The sequence below is a fragment of the Nannospalax galili genome, unplaced genomic scaffold (assembly GCF_000622305.1).
Source record: "Nannospalax galili isolate Female #2095 unplaced genomic scaffold, S.galili_v1.0 scaffold579, whole genome shotgun sequence".
NCBI lineage: Eukaryota > Metazoa > Chordata > Mammalia > Rodentia > Spalacidae > Nannospalax > Nannospalax galili.
The window spans coordinates 1,003,631-1,020,027 of NW_008344599.1; the positions used below are offsets into that span (position 1 = coordinate 1,003,631).

The 16,397-nt window shown below is 42.7% G+C and overlaps 1 protein-coding gene across 1 annotated transcript; it reads left to right on the forward strand.

Moving 5' to 3' along the window:
• Window positions 1-10,599: 10,599 nt before the first annotated feature.
• Window positions 10,600-12,920, forward strand: Slamf9 (SLAM family member 9). The gene is given in 5 exon segments (XM_008840825.2): window positions 10,600-10,652; window positions 11,234-11,575; window positions 12,263-12,535; window positions 12,717-12,814; window positions 12,816-12,920. Coding segments are annotated over 5 exon segments (861 nt in total). The 5' UTR covers window positions 10,600-10,609.
• Window positions 12,921-16,397: the final 3,477 nt, after the last annotated feature.

The following is a 16,397-nucleotide window of genomic DNA, read 5'->3' on the forward strand; positions in this document are numbered from 1 at the left end:
TAGCTTATTTCATGCGAGTTGATGACAGCTCAGATAAAAAGAGGCAGGATTACAGATTCTGATAGACTCTGGAATACTGACATAGCATTTACTACAAAGACTTGGGAGCCTAAATAGTACTGAGTTAACTAAGAAGAAAGTCAGCATGTACAAAGCCGGGTGGCCAGCTGGTTCTCCTCAGGAAGCTCTTTCCTGTTTCCCTGTGCTTGCTGTGTATAACTCCAGTCTCAAATACAAATCAATAATAACAAATTAACACAAATGGTAAATAATAATGACACTAACAATAATATGGCAGTTGCTAAGTACTTTATTTGTGTCAGAACATCTCCAGATTTGGCTATTATACCCCAAGTTTGTTTAATCAAGTAACATCCCACCAACAAGATGCCAGAAAAGATTCCATCTCACCTCAGTCAGAATAACTATCATTAAGAAAACAAATGACAACAGATGCTGGTGAGGATGTGGGAGGAGAGGAACCCTTATTTACTACTGATGGGATTGTAAAATGGTATAGCTGCTATGGAAATCAGTATAGAGATTTCCCAAAAAACTAAAAAGAGAACTACCATATGACCCAGCTACACCATTCTTCTGTATATACTCCACGGACCTAAGTCAACATATCACAGAAATACTTTGCACATATGTATTTATTACAGTGCTATTCACAATAGCCACGAAATGGAACCAGCCTAGATATTCATCAGTAGATGAATGGTTAAAGAAACCATGATACATATACACAACCTAATTTTATGCAGCTGAAAACAAAAGGAAATCATGACATTTGCAGAAAAATGGATCAAATTAGAAATCAGTATGTGAAGCAAAATAAGCCAGACTCAGAAAGACAAATATTGCATATTTTCCTCTAATATACAGAACCTACATTTAAAATGTGTGTATATGTGTGCACGCATGTGTGTGTGTATGTGTGTGTGTGTGTGTAGGTCATAAAACTAGAAAGGTCATGAGTGGGGAGGAAGAGAAGAGGGGGGTGGAACCATAATTACATATATGTATGAGGATGCCATGATGAAATTCATTATTTTATGTTAACCAAAAAGTTACAGAAGACCTGATGCTGGTTGCAGCTTTGCCATCAAAACTGTGTAGATTTGAAAGAAGTCCTCCCACAACCTGGGCCACTGGACTTGTTTTTTTCTTTTTAATTTGTAAAATATGAAATTGAATGAGTTCAGTAAATCTTAAATTTTTGAAAGTTCGCAACAACATCCTATTTTCAAACAAGCCCTGCTTCAGAGCCCCTGTGTGTGAAAAGATAAAAGCAGAGTCTGAGGCTTAAGCTCCCTGGACTTCGTCTGCCTCCTGGCAGCAGTCTGAAAGGCAGCTCTGTGGAAAGCCCAGGAGAGCAGGTTAAAAGCTGGTGGAGCTCCTCTCATGTTCCCCAGAGCCCAGCCCAAGAAGAAAACAGTGTCATTTTATGGCTTTGCTCAGGGGAAACAAACCTTTAATGATTGGAGATAAAAGACATCACTGGCTAGGGAACTTCCTGTCTGCTCTTATTGAACAGAAGAACAGGCTGCAGTTCTCCAGTTTACGGTGGAATCACTTGGTAACCTTGCTTGATGAGGAAAAGGGTTCCTAGTCTCCATTCTCCACCCCTTATCCTGACTCAGTGAGTATGGAGAGGGGTCAAAGGCATCAGCATTTTAACCATCTCTCTCTGACTCTGAAGTGGCACAAAACATGCATTTCACTAATAAGAACAATAAACACAGGGGCTCAGAGGACACGTAACCCAAAGGAACACATGCCAGTTCATTTGGGAAAGGAAAGTTGTGTTTAAGAGACAAACTGAAGGTGCCACTCTTAGGATATGTGATGCCCATGATACAAAGATCATGTTGTTCAGGGGTATGGATAAGGGAGCAGCCCGGTGTGGGACATTTCTGTATGCATAAAGGTCAATCTGACCAACAGTCTGCTGGCACTGAAAATGTTGGGCAGGACTGTGCATCCTAGGAACAGTGCCCACTGTCTCTCAGCAGGTCGATGGGTGCTGCTGTCTCACATTCTCAAATAAACCTGTTCCCCATTGTCTTATGTTAAAGAATTCCTATGTGTTCTCATCAATAATCACAGGTACTTGCTGATTAAAGAGGGGTCCCAGGTCTTCATTATAACAAAGTCCATGATCTTTATGCTTAACTAGCCTTCAGTAACAACTACAGGTCACTTTCATTGAGTCCTCATCATGGGCGAGGCTCTGTGCTAAGTGCTTCTCAGGTGTTATCTCAACTTAATTCTCACACCACCCCATACAATGTGCCTTGTGGGGAATCCAGTTCTACCAGATTGAAGGAACCAAGCAGTTTGGTTTCAGTTGCACGGTGTTCCCCAGTGCTGTCCACTCCACTGTCTGCTCCGGTGGGGGACAATTTGTTGTCCATTAAAGCCAAGGGAGGCCTTTTATTTCGAAAGCTTAACCAGCTCACTATGATTCCTTTATTAATAAGCTTTTGCACCTGCTCTAGGGTGATCACATAATGTATCTTTCTAAAAAAGCTTAACCAGCTCACTATGATTCCTTTAATAAGCTTTTGCACCTGCTCTAGGGTGATCACATAATGTATCTTTCTAATTAAAACATGTGTGAAAGTAAAAGAAGATATTGTTAATAATTAAATCAGGACAACACATTTAAACTCCATACATTGTGTCTTTGTCTGCTTCACACAGAACCCATTCTCCTGAAATGTCTTTTTACTTAAGCCTTTGACTTTCAGCTGACAATTTTGCTCGAGTTTACAGAGAAAACTGAAGTCACCAGACCGGATTCCCCTTAATTTCTTGATACATGCAACCTTCCTAAGCCTCTGCCCATCTCTTCTTTCTGATTATAAGGGAGAACTAGGTTTCTCTTCCTGGGTTCTGCAGTAGGTAGCAGAGAGACCTTGCTCCATTCATTATCTGGTACCTGCATCTTCAATGCCTCTCCCTACTGGCTCCTTTCTCCAGCATCTATATGTATTCATCTTTCTCACATTATCAGCAATAAGCTTCCCTGCTACCCTATGCAGTGCTTGTTTCTCAGTGCTTATTTCCTCTCCTTATCAAAGGTAAAGCTGAGAGTGTATGACTCATAACCTCCTGGTCAGGTCTGCAAAGCTGCTAGGAGAAGCCAGAAGCCCATACCCACACTTGGATACACCTTTCTGTCACTCTCCATGCTTTGAGTCAGTAAGTCTGTTTTCAATTAATTAATTAATTTTGGCATGTCTTTCTTTTTGAGCACCTCTTTCTTATCCATCACACTTAAGCCTATGTTAAAAGATCTTAAATTTTTTGGATTTATTTTTATATTAAGTGTATGAGTGTTTTATCTGCATGTATGTAAGTGCACCACATGCATGCAATGCCTGTGGTGGTCAGAAAAGGGTGTCGGATTCCTTGGAATTGGCATTACGGATAGTTGTTAGCCACCATGTGGGTGCTGGGAACTAAAACCAGGTCCTCTGTAAGAGCAGCTAGTGCTTTTAACTGCTGATCTCTCCAACTCCTATATTAAAGCATCTTTAATAACATTTTCAACTCTGCTTCACCATACTGGCTACATCAAAGCCACGAATCTGGGTTTGGCCCAAGTCAAGGTCCCGAAAAGCCTAGGGAGAATTAGGAGAATTCCTCCTATTGCTGGGTATGGAAATGTAGAACTGTGTCCCTGTCCCCTTGCTTCTGACATGTCCAGTCCACCCTTATAGCCTCATCCCACCTCTTTTCAACCTGATTTTCTTGGTTTCCATGTTCTAGATGCTCTGTGCTCTGCCCTTTCCCACCTCAATGATTGCACACCAGAATCCCTCTGCAGGAACACTCTTTTCTCCTCTGTTTCACAATGACTCCTTTGGGTGCACCTCAACAATTTGCAGGCTATTTTGGTTCTCTTCAACCACCTTCATGGTTAAGTTGGATAATCACGGACACTTCAAAAGGAAAAGCGTTTCTCAAATTCAGAGGCCAGTCACACCGTAGAGGATACATATAGGACTCTATATGTTTTGCCTTTGAAGGAAAATGACTTATTTGGAACTTATCTGCTAATAGCACCTCCCAGACCAGGGCTTTGCCATATGGGTCTCCATCTTTCCAGATCCAAAGAGAAGCTGAGAGAAAGTTTCAGTGAAGGTAAGGCTATCTGGTATCCACCACTATGCTGTCCAATGAGAGTAGGGCCAGTTTTTTACTGCTCTCTCCCCACAAGGTTTTATATAAGATTTGGAGTGCAGACTTATTTTTAATTGGCTTATTTGCTCTAAAAGACTCAGACAGAAGAGAGAGGAAGTCTAAATTTTACTGGTATGAGTCCTTTGTCATGTGTAATAATGTTCTAATGTGATAGTGTTGGCTAATTTTGATTGTCAACTTGATTGAATTAAGAAATACCAAAGGCATTAGTGAGGAACATATTTGCCATTGCCTATGAAGGCATTTTCAGAGGATTAACTAAAGAGGAACGGCCTACTCTGAATATGAGCAGCATCAGCCTTATAGGTTGGAGTTCTGAACTGAATAAAAAGAAGAAAGCCAGCTGAGCACCAGCATTTATCTCTCTCTGCTTCCTGGTCTGCCATGGAGCCACCCACTGTCATGTCTTCCCTGTCATGATGGACTGTATCTCTTCAAACCATGAGCCAAAACAAATCCTTCTTCCTTTAGGTTGTTTCTTGTCACAGTAATGAGGAAATTAATAAATACACTATTTTTCCCCTAAAACACACCTGAGAAAATAACCAGGGTGAAGAGATCTTTCTGGAAGATGATACAAGAAGGAAAAGGGAAAATGAGAAAGAGAAGGGAGAAAAGCCAGCATAGTCTGTGTCAATAGCTGACTGCTGATGTGGACAACTGGGGCTCCATCCCTCTTAAGAACCATGGGGAACAGACCTCAGAATTGTCTCATGGAAGGTCAAGGAGGCTGGGATACCTCAGTTACTCACCTACTCAGCACTTCATTGATTGGTTTACATGCCCCCTGCCCTGCCCCATGCTTCCCAGTTGCACCTGTGCTTGGGCTGAGTAGTCTTCCTTTGCAGCAACAAAATCAAAGCAGCAGAAAAGCAGAGTCTTCCCAGGGTGAAAGCCTTACCTGGTTAGGTGGGAAGAATGACTTAATCATAAAATGGTTCAGGATAGAAATCTGGTGTGAAAGGGCTGTGCTCTAGGAAACATTAAGTATATGGTTACAAGCAAGATGTTAGAATGGATCACTTCCTGCTTGGGTACCCTGAGCTGACAATGTGACAGATGCCAGGAGATCAAAGGCAGTGTGTGGGAGATTGCCCCTTACAGAATTATTGTGGAAATTAAGGAGAACCTGCATCACTGCTCTTATATCTCCTCATCCATGGACCGAAGGCTGAGAGAGGGCAATTGAGAAAGGGATTCCTTTGGAAATAATCATTACTTTGAAAGTGTGTCCTGTAGAGGACAGTCTGAGGGGACAGGAGCCTAAGACAAGCCCAGCCATGTTAAAATTGGATTTGGACTAAGAGCTGACTCCCATTAGGGAGTCAGGAGCACTGTGCCACATTGTAGATTCTGGAATCTGTCAGAAAAGGAATATTTACAGTGGGCAACCAGTGAGACATAGCCTGCTTGGTTACCCAGGGTGCTCTATAATAGGGGCATTTGAAGGGGTAGGTTGTGTGTGTGTGTGTGTGTGTGTGTGTGTATATGCACGTAGGTACTGGAAGTCTGTGCTAGATGTCCAGGGATGGAGGAAGGAGTTGCAAAGGACCATCCAGAACAGAGATGCATTCACTCTGTGCCAAGGGTGAAAGAGAGGGAACCAGAGGAAACTCAACCAGCAAAACTGCCCCTCAACAGAAAATAGTTCCCCTTAACCATTTGCTAGGACACAGCGAGCAAAGGCACTCAGCCCTCCCCATCTTTTCAGGGAACTATGAGCTGTAGGAGACATTACAGGGGGCACAAATGAAGAAGGCCCTATGTGGACAGCTGTGGTGGTGAGCTGAGGGTGAGTGGAGCAAAAATCTTCCTCTCCCATTGCAAGTCCCAGACAGACTGAAGCTAATGGGGAGATTATTCATTGTAAATCAGGTTCAGAGTTTTAATATATTACGTGAGATAAGCAGTTCTCATTTCTGAGCTAAGACCAGAGACTAAGGCCAAAGTGCTCATCCAGGGCAGAGGTAGACTACCCACGTGAACAAGATTAAAGGGCCAGTGAGAGACAGAAAGGAAGTTTCATTTGGATCACCATTCATGAGCTGGAGTAAGAATTCCTCGAAAGAGAAATGGTTTTCTCCACACTCATAGAGCTCATAGAGGACTGGAGGTAGCAATTATTTCCTCTTCCCAAAGGCAAATACACTGTTTATACTTATGTGAGCACAGCCATTTCTAGCTATCAGCATGCTCACCATAGCAGCTATGAAGTTGCCCCTGGGCTCTCCCTTCAAGAGAAAAATTTCCCTTCACCTCAAGGACTGCTGTGAGCTGATAGCTTCCTGTTGCAATGCTGCCCTTTGGGGGCAACCCTAGCCAAGGACTGCACACAATGTGAGCATTGGCATCTGACACTCTTTCACAAGAGTACAAGTTCCTGGGTAATCCTGCCCAACACAAGCCCCCTCTGTTGGACAACTTGAGCCAGAGCTCCTGAGGAACTAGCAGACTGAGAAGCTTCTACCATGGTCTACAGCTCTCTACCTTTTGCAAGAATCGCCTCTTTTACTCCTAGCTCCAATATTTGCTTCTTAGAGAAGCTGATATCTGTATCTAGATACCTTTTTGTAGTTATTTGCCTTTTAAATTCTGAACACTGTGCATATGACCTTGTTTTCTTTTTATCCTTGTTTAAACTTTCATAGTTTTTATTAAACTGGCTGTGTTGACTAGTTTTTGTCAACTTGACACAAACTAGAGACAACTGGGAAGACGAAACGTCAACTGAGGAATTTCCTCCATCAAAATGACCTAAAGGCCAGTGTGTAGGGGCATTTTCTTGATTTTTGGCTGATGTAGGAGGTCCCAGACCACCCTGGGCAGTGCTATCCCTGGGCAGGTGGGATTGGGCTGTATAAGGTAACTGAGTAAGATAGGGGGAAGCAAACCAGTAAGCAATGTTTCTCCATGGTCTCTGCTTCAGTTCCTGCCCTTGCTTCCCTTGATGTTGAACTGTGAGCTGTAAGCCAAATAAACCCTTTCCTCCCCAGATTGGTTTTGGCCAATGTTCTATCACAGCAAAAGAAATCTAACTAGAACACTGGTAAAGTTGTGTGAACATTTATCATGTACAATATGTTGCTTTGTAATATATATACATCACGGAATGCCCAAACCAAGCAAATTAACATACATAAATTATTTCATGCACTTTTTGTGGTATGAGCACTAAAAATCTATTCTCAACAAGTTCAGAGAATACTATGCATTGCCATTAGCTGTAATCACTATATTGTACAGTGGATTGCTTGAATTTATTCTCTTGTTCAACAGGAACTTTGTGTCCTATGACCACAATATCCGCACCCAATCCCATGCCCAGCCCCTGGAAATGGCCATTCTACTTTCTATATCTATGATCTCAACATTTTAAGATCCTAAGAATAAATGAGATCATATGATATTTGACTTGATGTGCCTGACTTGCTCTACTTAACATTGTATCTCCAGGTTCATCTACATTGTTGCAGACAGGATTTATTTATTTCTTAAGGTCAAATAGTATTCTGTTGTGTATGTGTACCTTATTTTCCTTGTCCATTTTCATCCACTCATGGATACTTGGGCTGCTTCCTTGTCTTGGCTATTGTGAAAGATACTTCAGTGAACATGGGACAGAGCTTCAACATACTGATTTCATTTCTTTTGGATGTGGATCAAGCAGTGGGGTTGTTGGATCTAATTTAAACAATGGGAAGACTGATTTTAAAGTTTCAGGCTCAGGTTAAAACATGATCTATATTTATAGGAAAAAGTTCTCATTTGAGGCTTGGTTCTCATAATTGGAACTATAAGAACATAACTATCTCTTCTTCACTGAGCAGATTCTTCTCCTTCTTAACATCAGCCTACTGTCATTTTTCCTTGATAGCTTTTCCTCCATCCTCCTGATTCCAGCTTTGCAAATCTTGCTGTCGATACTTCTGCTTTATTTTTTTGCCAATACACCACTCTTGCTTCCTTATTACACACGGGACTCATAGAATTAAGCATTAGTAGAAACAAAAGATTATCCATGTTGAGACTCCATCTGGTATTAGAGATGCTGTAGAACTCTGAGCCAGTGACTGTCCAGCCTTAGTTTCACACAGGGGATGGAAACTACCCACCCTTTGCATCCTAACCATCTTTTCTTTTTGTCCATTCTCCTTTTATTTTATTTCCATTACATTTTTGTTTGTAAAATTTATTCTTTGAAAATTTCATACTTCTGCACAACATATCTTAATCATACCCCACTCCTTCCAACCTTTCTCCTGGGAACAGCCCCCCCTTCAACACATCTCCCTCCTAGCATCATGTTCTCTTTCTGTCTTTTAAAAAAAATAACAGCCTGAGTCCAATTAATACTGTCCATAGGTGCATGGGCGTGGGGTTATCCACTGGAGCATTAACTTTTTCTCAGTATGTATCTTGTAAAATAATGGGTTTCATTGTATTATTTTCATATGCGCATATAACATATTTGATCATATTTTCTGTTATCCTCTCTTATTCCCCAGCTCAGTTCCATTCCTATTCCTGAATAGTCTCCCTTTTACTTTCATGATTTAAAAACCATGTAAATTCTAGGGACTGGAGAGATGGCCCAATGGTTAAGAGCACTTACTGCTCTTCCAGAGGATCTAGGTTTGGTTCTCAGCATCCATATGGTGGCTAATAACCATCCTTAACTCCAGTTCCAAGGGACCTGACGTTCTTCTCTTCTGACCTTCATGGGCACCAGATACACATGTGGTGCACTTACATAATGAAGGTAAAACACTCACACACCATATATATAGATATAGATATTAATATATATGGTATATATACCATATATATGTATATATATATTTTTCCCTAGATTCTGCATATGAGAAAAATATGGCAATAGTTGTCTTTCAGAATTTGGCTTATTTTGTTTAGTGTGATTATCTCCAGTTCCATCCTGTTTCCTGTAAATGACATTTTTTTTTTTTTTTTTTTTTTTTTTTTTTTTTTTTTTTTTTTTTTATTGTCTTTTTGAGACAAGGTCTCCCTGTAGCCTCAGCTGGCCTGGAACTTACTATGTAGATCAGACTGGCCTTGAACCCACAGAGATCCGCCTGCTTCTGTCTCCTGGGTGCTGGGATTAAAGGCATGGGCCACCACACCTGGCTGGCTTCATTTTTTTTTATGGGTGATTAAAACTTCATTGTATATACATACCACATTTTCTCTATCCATTCATCTGCTGATGGGCACCTACACCAATTCCATAGCTTAGTTATTGTGAATAGTTGCTGCAGTAAACATGGATGCATAGGCATCACTGTAATATGCTGACTTAGATTCTTTTGAGTGCATGCCCAGGAGGTATAGCTGGATAGCTCTACTTTTTCAGTTTTTTTTTTTAAAGAACCTCCGTACTGATTTCCATAGTGGTCAAGTTAATTTACATTCCTACCAACACTATATATATAAAAGTTCTGTTTTAATTTTTTTCTTATCTTTCAGTCTTTTCCTGAATTTGATTTCCTCTGTAACTTTGAGTAACATTGATGATTTAAGTGACTTAAAATCTTTCAATGATATTAACAATACTGATTGAAAATTTCTTAAAAAAGGATTTATTTCATTTTTTAAAATTATGTATAAGTGCAGGTGCCCTCAGATGCTAGAGGAGGCCATTGAATCCCTTGGAGCTGGAGTTACAGGAGGTTGTGAACAGCTTTAGTTGGATGCTGGGAACCAAACTATGTCCTCTGCAGGAATAATACAGCTTTTAACCACTGAGCCATCTCTCCAGTCCTCAAAAGTGTTTTTATTTTTAAAAGAGGAACAACTCCCTCTCTGAATGGTATTACAAGTGGGAGCATAATTAGCTTTAAATAGAAAATGTTCTCTCATTCATCCACTCTAAAGATATCGTTTGAGTGCTAACATGTGTTTCACAGGGGCCAGCAGCAATGAAACATACAGAGAAAATAAAAAATGGAATCTATCAGAGGAGACAAAGATGTTTACAAGATCAAATGATCATAGGGACATAGGATATACTGAAGGGGTGGGTAAAGTGCGCCAAATGGCAGGCTAAGAAGTTCAGGACATGTGATGGCTATGGGATCTGGGCACACAGAAGGCAGGAGACAAATTCTTCCTTAGGAAGCAAGATGTGAACTGAGTTTGGTGGATGGGTAATCTGAGTTAGCAGAAAAATCATCTTGACTGTAAGGCTTGGAAGGGAGAAATATTTCCACATGGGACAAGGAGGAGCTTAGTGGGAATAGCGGAAGTTGGGGTGAGAATTATTTCCCCTCTCTGTCCTCTTTCAATTAGTCACTCTGCCTCTAGGAGCCTCGTAACAGCTGGTGTTCTCTATTGTCTGGGGTGCTGACTAAATCACCCTTTCTAGGCAGGAGCTGCTGACATGTGGGCTCTTTCATGGTTTCTCCTCCTGTTTCTCTGGGAAGGTGAGTGATGGCTCCTGCATGAGACTGTCTCCTTACTCCTCACTTCTTCTGTTCTTCTTTGGCCCTAGGCTAGCAAGACCCTTGGGGGATGAATGTATCAGCTCTTCCCTTGGTGGCACCTAGGCTGATTTCATAACTTAGCTATTGTGAATAGCACTGCAGTAAACATGGGTGTGCAGGTATTGCCACACAACACTGATTTAGATTCCATTGGCCATCAACCCAGGAGTGATGTAGCTGGGTAATAGAACAGTTTTGAGGAACTTCCATACTGGTTTCCAAGGAACAGGGGGTATAGTTTTGGAGGACCATAAAGAGGTAGACATCTGGGGGATATGGATGGGCTTGCATTTCCAGGGGGACAGTGATAAGGAACATTTTGGATGGTGAACAGACAGATGGGGGTTATCCCTAGTAGATGCTCAACTCAGCTTCAATGGAAATCTAGAGTCAGAAGAGGTAGCTGGAGCTCCATATTGAGTGTGTGGGCCAGAGAAGATGCTCTACTGAGGAGCCACAGCTACTGTTGCTGGCCTCAGCAACCCAGAGATATCAGCAGGGCTCTTTCCATCTCTTTTCAGCCAAAGGGTTTTCTGGAGATTATGAGGATCCTAAGGAAATAGTTGCAGTCCTTCAAGAGTCTGTCAACCTTCCCTTGGAAATATCATCTGATGAAGAGGTGGAGAATGTCATCTGGTCCTTTTGGAAATGACTTGCCACAGTGGTGCCAGGGAAAGAGGGACAGCCAGCCACTATCATGATGGACCCTCATTACCAGAACCGAGTGAGTGTCCCAGATCTCAGCTACTCTCTGTACATCAGCAATCTGACCTGGGAGGACTCTGGGATTTACGAAGCTAAAGTCAACCTGAGAACACCCCGTTCCTTATCATGGAGTACTCCAATCTCCATGTCTACTGTGAGTTTAGACTTTTTATTTTGGCTGTCCTGAGTTTAGCATCGATGATCAGGAGCTGAGGTATGCTTTAAGAGGCTGATTGTCTCTAGTGTGCCCTGCTCCAGTATCTGAGCTTCAGCCACAGGAGGGTGAACTGGAACAAGGAGGTGCTGGGCACTGTGGTACAGAGATGCCCAATTCAGAAAGAAGGATGATGAACATCATGTATAGAGCACCAGAGCGGCCTTTCTCACCCAGGGAGATTGTACATCCTCCAGATAAATGGCTTTTGAGCCTTTTATCCCCCTGTGTGATTTGAGGGCTACTAATCAGTTTCTTCCCTCTACTTGAACCCAAATTTCTTTTGTGTCTGTCACACTGAATTTACCTTGAATCTCGGAGAGGTGCTGATTAAAATATAAATGTCTTTGGGAGGAGTGGTAAGATTTTGTGCAATCAATGAAGCAGAAGAGAATTTGGAGGAAGGGGGGCATAAAGACAGAGAGTGAAGGAAGAAGATACCACTGCATACGTCTATCTTGGTTCCTCTGGGGCCGTGCAACCACAGTGGCTAGTTGTATTTGGTTTTGCTTATTTGTTGTTTGAGAGAAGGAGCTCTCAAGATAATCGCAAGCTTACCTCAGGCTTGAGGAATTTAGAAAAACAGAACTCCAGAGTGCTCAGTGGGTCTTTGTGTTTTGTTCTCATTTAGGATGACTGTCAAAGCCCCATATCACTGTGAACTTGGAGACCTCTGGGGATGGTGCCTGTAATATATTCCTGACATGCTCTGTAGAGAGAGCAGGCATGGATGTGATTTACAGCTGGCTTTCATCATGGGACAACATTGATACATCCCATGAAGGATGTGTCCTCAGCACATCCTGGAGGCCTGGTCACAAAGCTCTTTCCTACACTTGCAGGGTCAGCAATCCCATCAGCAACATCAGCTCCCATGTCATCCCTGCTGCATCCTTCTGTACAGGTACCAGCACCCCAGAGACAATCCCTGAGTTCATACGAGGTCTGCGCCTCAGGGCACTACCTCTCCCCTGACCTCTTGCTCTACATGGACTTCAGAACATAACACCTTTCTACAGAGGCTTGGCACCGGCTCAGGGAGGGACTACTTCACTGATGAGGTCTTTTTCTTTCTTTCTATCCAGATCCTGGCTATTCTGAGAAACATTCAATATTATGTCACCTTGTCAAGGGTTTGCTCCTCCTCTTGCTCTTGGCAATTCTAGCTGTGGGGCTCTGTCTGGGTCTTCCGAGCCCAGAAAAAGTGTGAAATGCCAAAGGTGAGGAAACTCAAAAGAAACCGAATGAAACTGAGGAAGATGAGGAAGCTGGACCCCAGTCCAGTCTGACTGCCCTCAATCCCCAGGGAATCCTCCTGGGGGACAAGTGGGAGAGAAGATTCAGGGTTGAATACTTAAAAGGGCCATACTTCCTGAGGGAAGACCATCTGGCAATAAAGTCCAATCTCCATTCTTGTGGGCAGCTCTGGCAAAACCTGTTTCTTACCTTCCTTACTTGCCCAGGTGTCTTTACTGGAAGCCCATGTGCCTTCTCAGGTCTGCCTTGGGGCAGGGAAATGAGTGTGAAGACCCCCTTAGAGTGTGGTGTTCATTCTTATTATATGCCCATCCTATTCCCAATCAACACAAGATGAGGGAGAGTCAGAACAAAACTGAACTTACAACTCCTAAAGGAGAGAGTTCAGGCACTTGGAATCCCACTAAGACTTTTTCACTCTCCTGCCCCCATTCTCCTCCTGGCAGAGAAATTTATTTAACTATTCTACCCAGTGCACCAAATCTAGAAGCAAGCCCACAAGAGATGGGAAAGGCCCTTGCTCCGTCTTACTGTGGGTTGTAGTTGATCCTGGTGACCTCTCTCATTTCCCTCATAGCAGCTGCTGTGGGCCTTTAGTGCTTACACAATAGGAGTGACAACTTGCTGGATCAATTGTCAAGAGCTTGGACCCTTGACTTTGTTTATGGTTGGTATTGGTGTCCTATCTGTTCTTTCTTTCTAGATTTCTAGGTCTTTGGGCCTTCTCACTGGAATCTCAGGACTAATGCCTATTCTTCATACTTGCTCTTTTCCTAGCCCTAGGCCTGATGTGCCTATCACATCAGTCTCCCCTAACCAGATCTTGTGGATTTTACTTAGGCAACTGCTGGTGTGTGTGTGTGTGTGTGTGTGTGTGTGTGTGTGTGTGTATGGGGAGGGTACAAGGGAAGCCACTTAAGTGATAAGACAGGTATAAATAGTAAGTGAATTGGTGGAAGTGGTATAGGATGGGCTATGGAGGGCACTGAGTGAAATCTCAGAAGACCTGGCCTTTGCTCTGCCACTTGCCTTGACCTGGAACACCGTTTACCCAACATTCATTGAGCCACACTTCATTTCCACAAAAAATGCATATTTGAAAGGAGAGATAGAGCTGGTGAGATGGCTCAGTGGTTAAGAGCACTGGATGCTCTTGCAGAGGACCCAGGTTTGGTTCCTAGCATCCACATGGTAGCTAACCACTGTCTGGAACTCCAGTTATAGGAGGATCCCTTCTGGCCTTTGTGCACATTGCATGCACATGGTGTACTTACATATATACAGGCAACTCACATAAAATTAAAATTTTCTTTAGAAAAAGAAAGGAGAAGAAGATACAAGTGCAGCTGCTTGGAGCTCTTACAGAGACATGTCTAAGCAAGTGCCAGAGTTCCCACCAATGTGGCATGGGCTGGGCTCCCTGGAGCCTTGGAAAAGCATCTGACAGGCAGGGAGGGGCCCATGTAGTAGGAGGCATTGCCAACATTGATCTGTGACTCCCCTCTTGTCTTTGAGGAGGATTCTGATCTCCAAAGTGTCTTCCAAGAATAAGAATATGAAGGGTACGGGAAGATGCAGTGGGGGAACATGGAGGCCAAGAACACCTTGCTTGTAGGAAAGTAGGATGCACGGGCTGACTACTGGAACAATCTGGGTGGAGGCTCTGTGAGGAGTAGGGGGCATATCCAGAAACCACACCTATGTGCACAAAGAGCATCTCCCCTCAGAATCTGTGAAAGATATAAGCCCTCTTGGAGCTTGGTTAGGATGTGGTTTGGAAAACTAGCCCCCAGTGAGCTTCTAAGACTACAAATTGATCTACCCTATTCTCCAAGACCCAGGACCCTTGGCTCTCTGGAAAACAATATTTGGCCTGAGGCTCGTAGTCTGGGTCTCCCTTAGGCCCTGAACAATTCCATCTCCTAAAAAGGCCTGTAGTCCTAACCTCTGACACTTCTCACACCTTTCAGAGGAGGTGCCACTACAGGGGTACTGACTATCTGGGGAAAGTCACTTTGAGTCCATTTTGCACGCAGAGGAACAGCCCATTTCTCATGTCTTTCAGGATCTGGCATACAGAAAGCAAACAGAAATGAATGGTACCTCTGTGGCTGGTCCAGGGATCTCCCCAGAGTTGGCAGAGTACCTTCTTCTCGTAGCCAGTCTGTGAATGGAGAAGGACTGAGGCTCTCAAACAGCCCAAAACACCTAGAAAAGGAAAGCTGAACCCCAAAAGAGGTTGTATCCTGCTAGAAGCCAGGATCATGACCTGATAGCGCTTTACAGTTTCCTCGCCATTTGAAATAGGGGAATGCAACCTGTGCTAGTGTTGAAGAGTCAGGGCAATCTGCCCTCAGAGAACTCTTGGTGGGGTGTGTAAAGACACAGTTTCAAGGTGTAGCAAGGGTTAAGGGTGAAGATGCAGCATGTCAGAGTCAGGAAAGATGTCCTGGAAAGGAGTCACACAATGAATCAATGATCAGCATCGAGTACAGCGAAAGGAGAAAATAGAACACTCAGTCAGACAGAAAACACACACTAAGGTGCTTATAGGTGAAGGAACACAGTAACTAGGGATAGCAAGGCCACACACTGTATGAAAGCAAGGTGGAGAGACAGGCAGAGAGGCCTGCCAACAGACCCTGGGCTGTGGGAGAATTCAGGCTCTGAATTTTTTCTTTTTTTGTTCTTCTTCTTTTTTTTTTTTTTTTTTAAACATATTCCTAAGTAATTTTTTTTTTTTTTTTTTTTTTTTTTTTTTTTTTTTTTGCTTTTTTGAAACAGAGTCTCACAGAGCTTAATGTCTCATTGGAAAAAAAAAAACAACAAAACAAAACAAAACACAAGTGGTTAATGACAATTGTGAGAAACCACACTTTTCTAAACAGTGAGAGGACCAGAGCTTCATGGGCATGTTCTCAACACACTCTTGGGACTCACTATTTTCTGATCTATCACAAGTTAAAAATATACAAACTGGCTGATGCTTAGTTTGGGTAGAATCCTGGTTGGCTCAATAAACCTTCCCAGAGGAGGAATGACTATGGGTCAAGGACAAGCCGGAGAAAAAGCTTTAGTTTTGGACTTCAGGGATTATTTTCATCAACTTTCATTTCTGGGGTGGTAGAGGAATAAACTACAGGCCCAAGTTCCCTTTTTTACAAAAACAAAACAAAGCAAACACACAAGTTACATTAATCAGACAAAAATGACAAGATACAAAATCATCTTTCAGAAAAAAAATCAAAAATCATTTTAAATCTCACTTTACAAAAATTATTTTAATGCACATGGGAATAGCTTACCCACCAGAAACCACCAGAGAGAGGAGCAATGAAACTCCTGTACTGGAGGTGGAGCCAAGAAATCAAAGACTTCCCTTTTTGACCATATTTTCTACCTTTTCGACCATATTTTCTACCTTTTCGTGCTGTGCTCCTAACCGCTGTCACTATGCTTGTGTGGGCTGTTGGGGCAGTCTGCTCCACTGTAACTGATGCTGTTGCTGC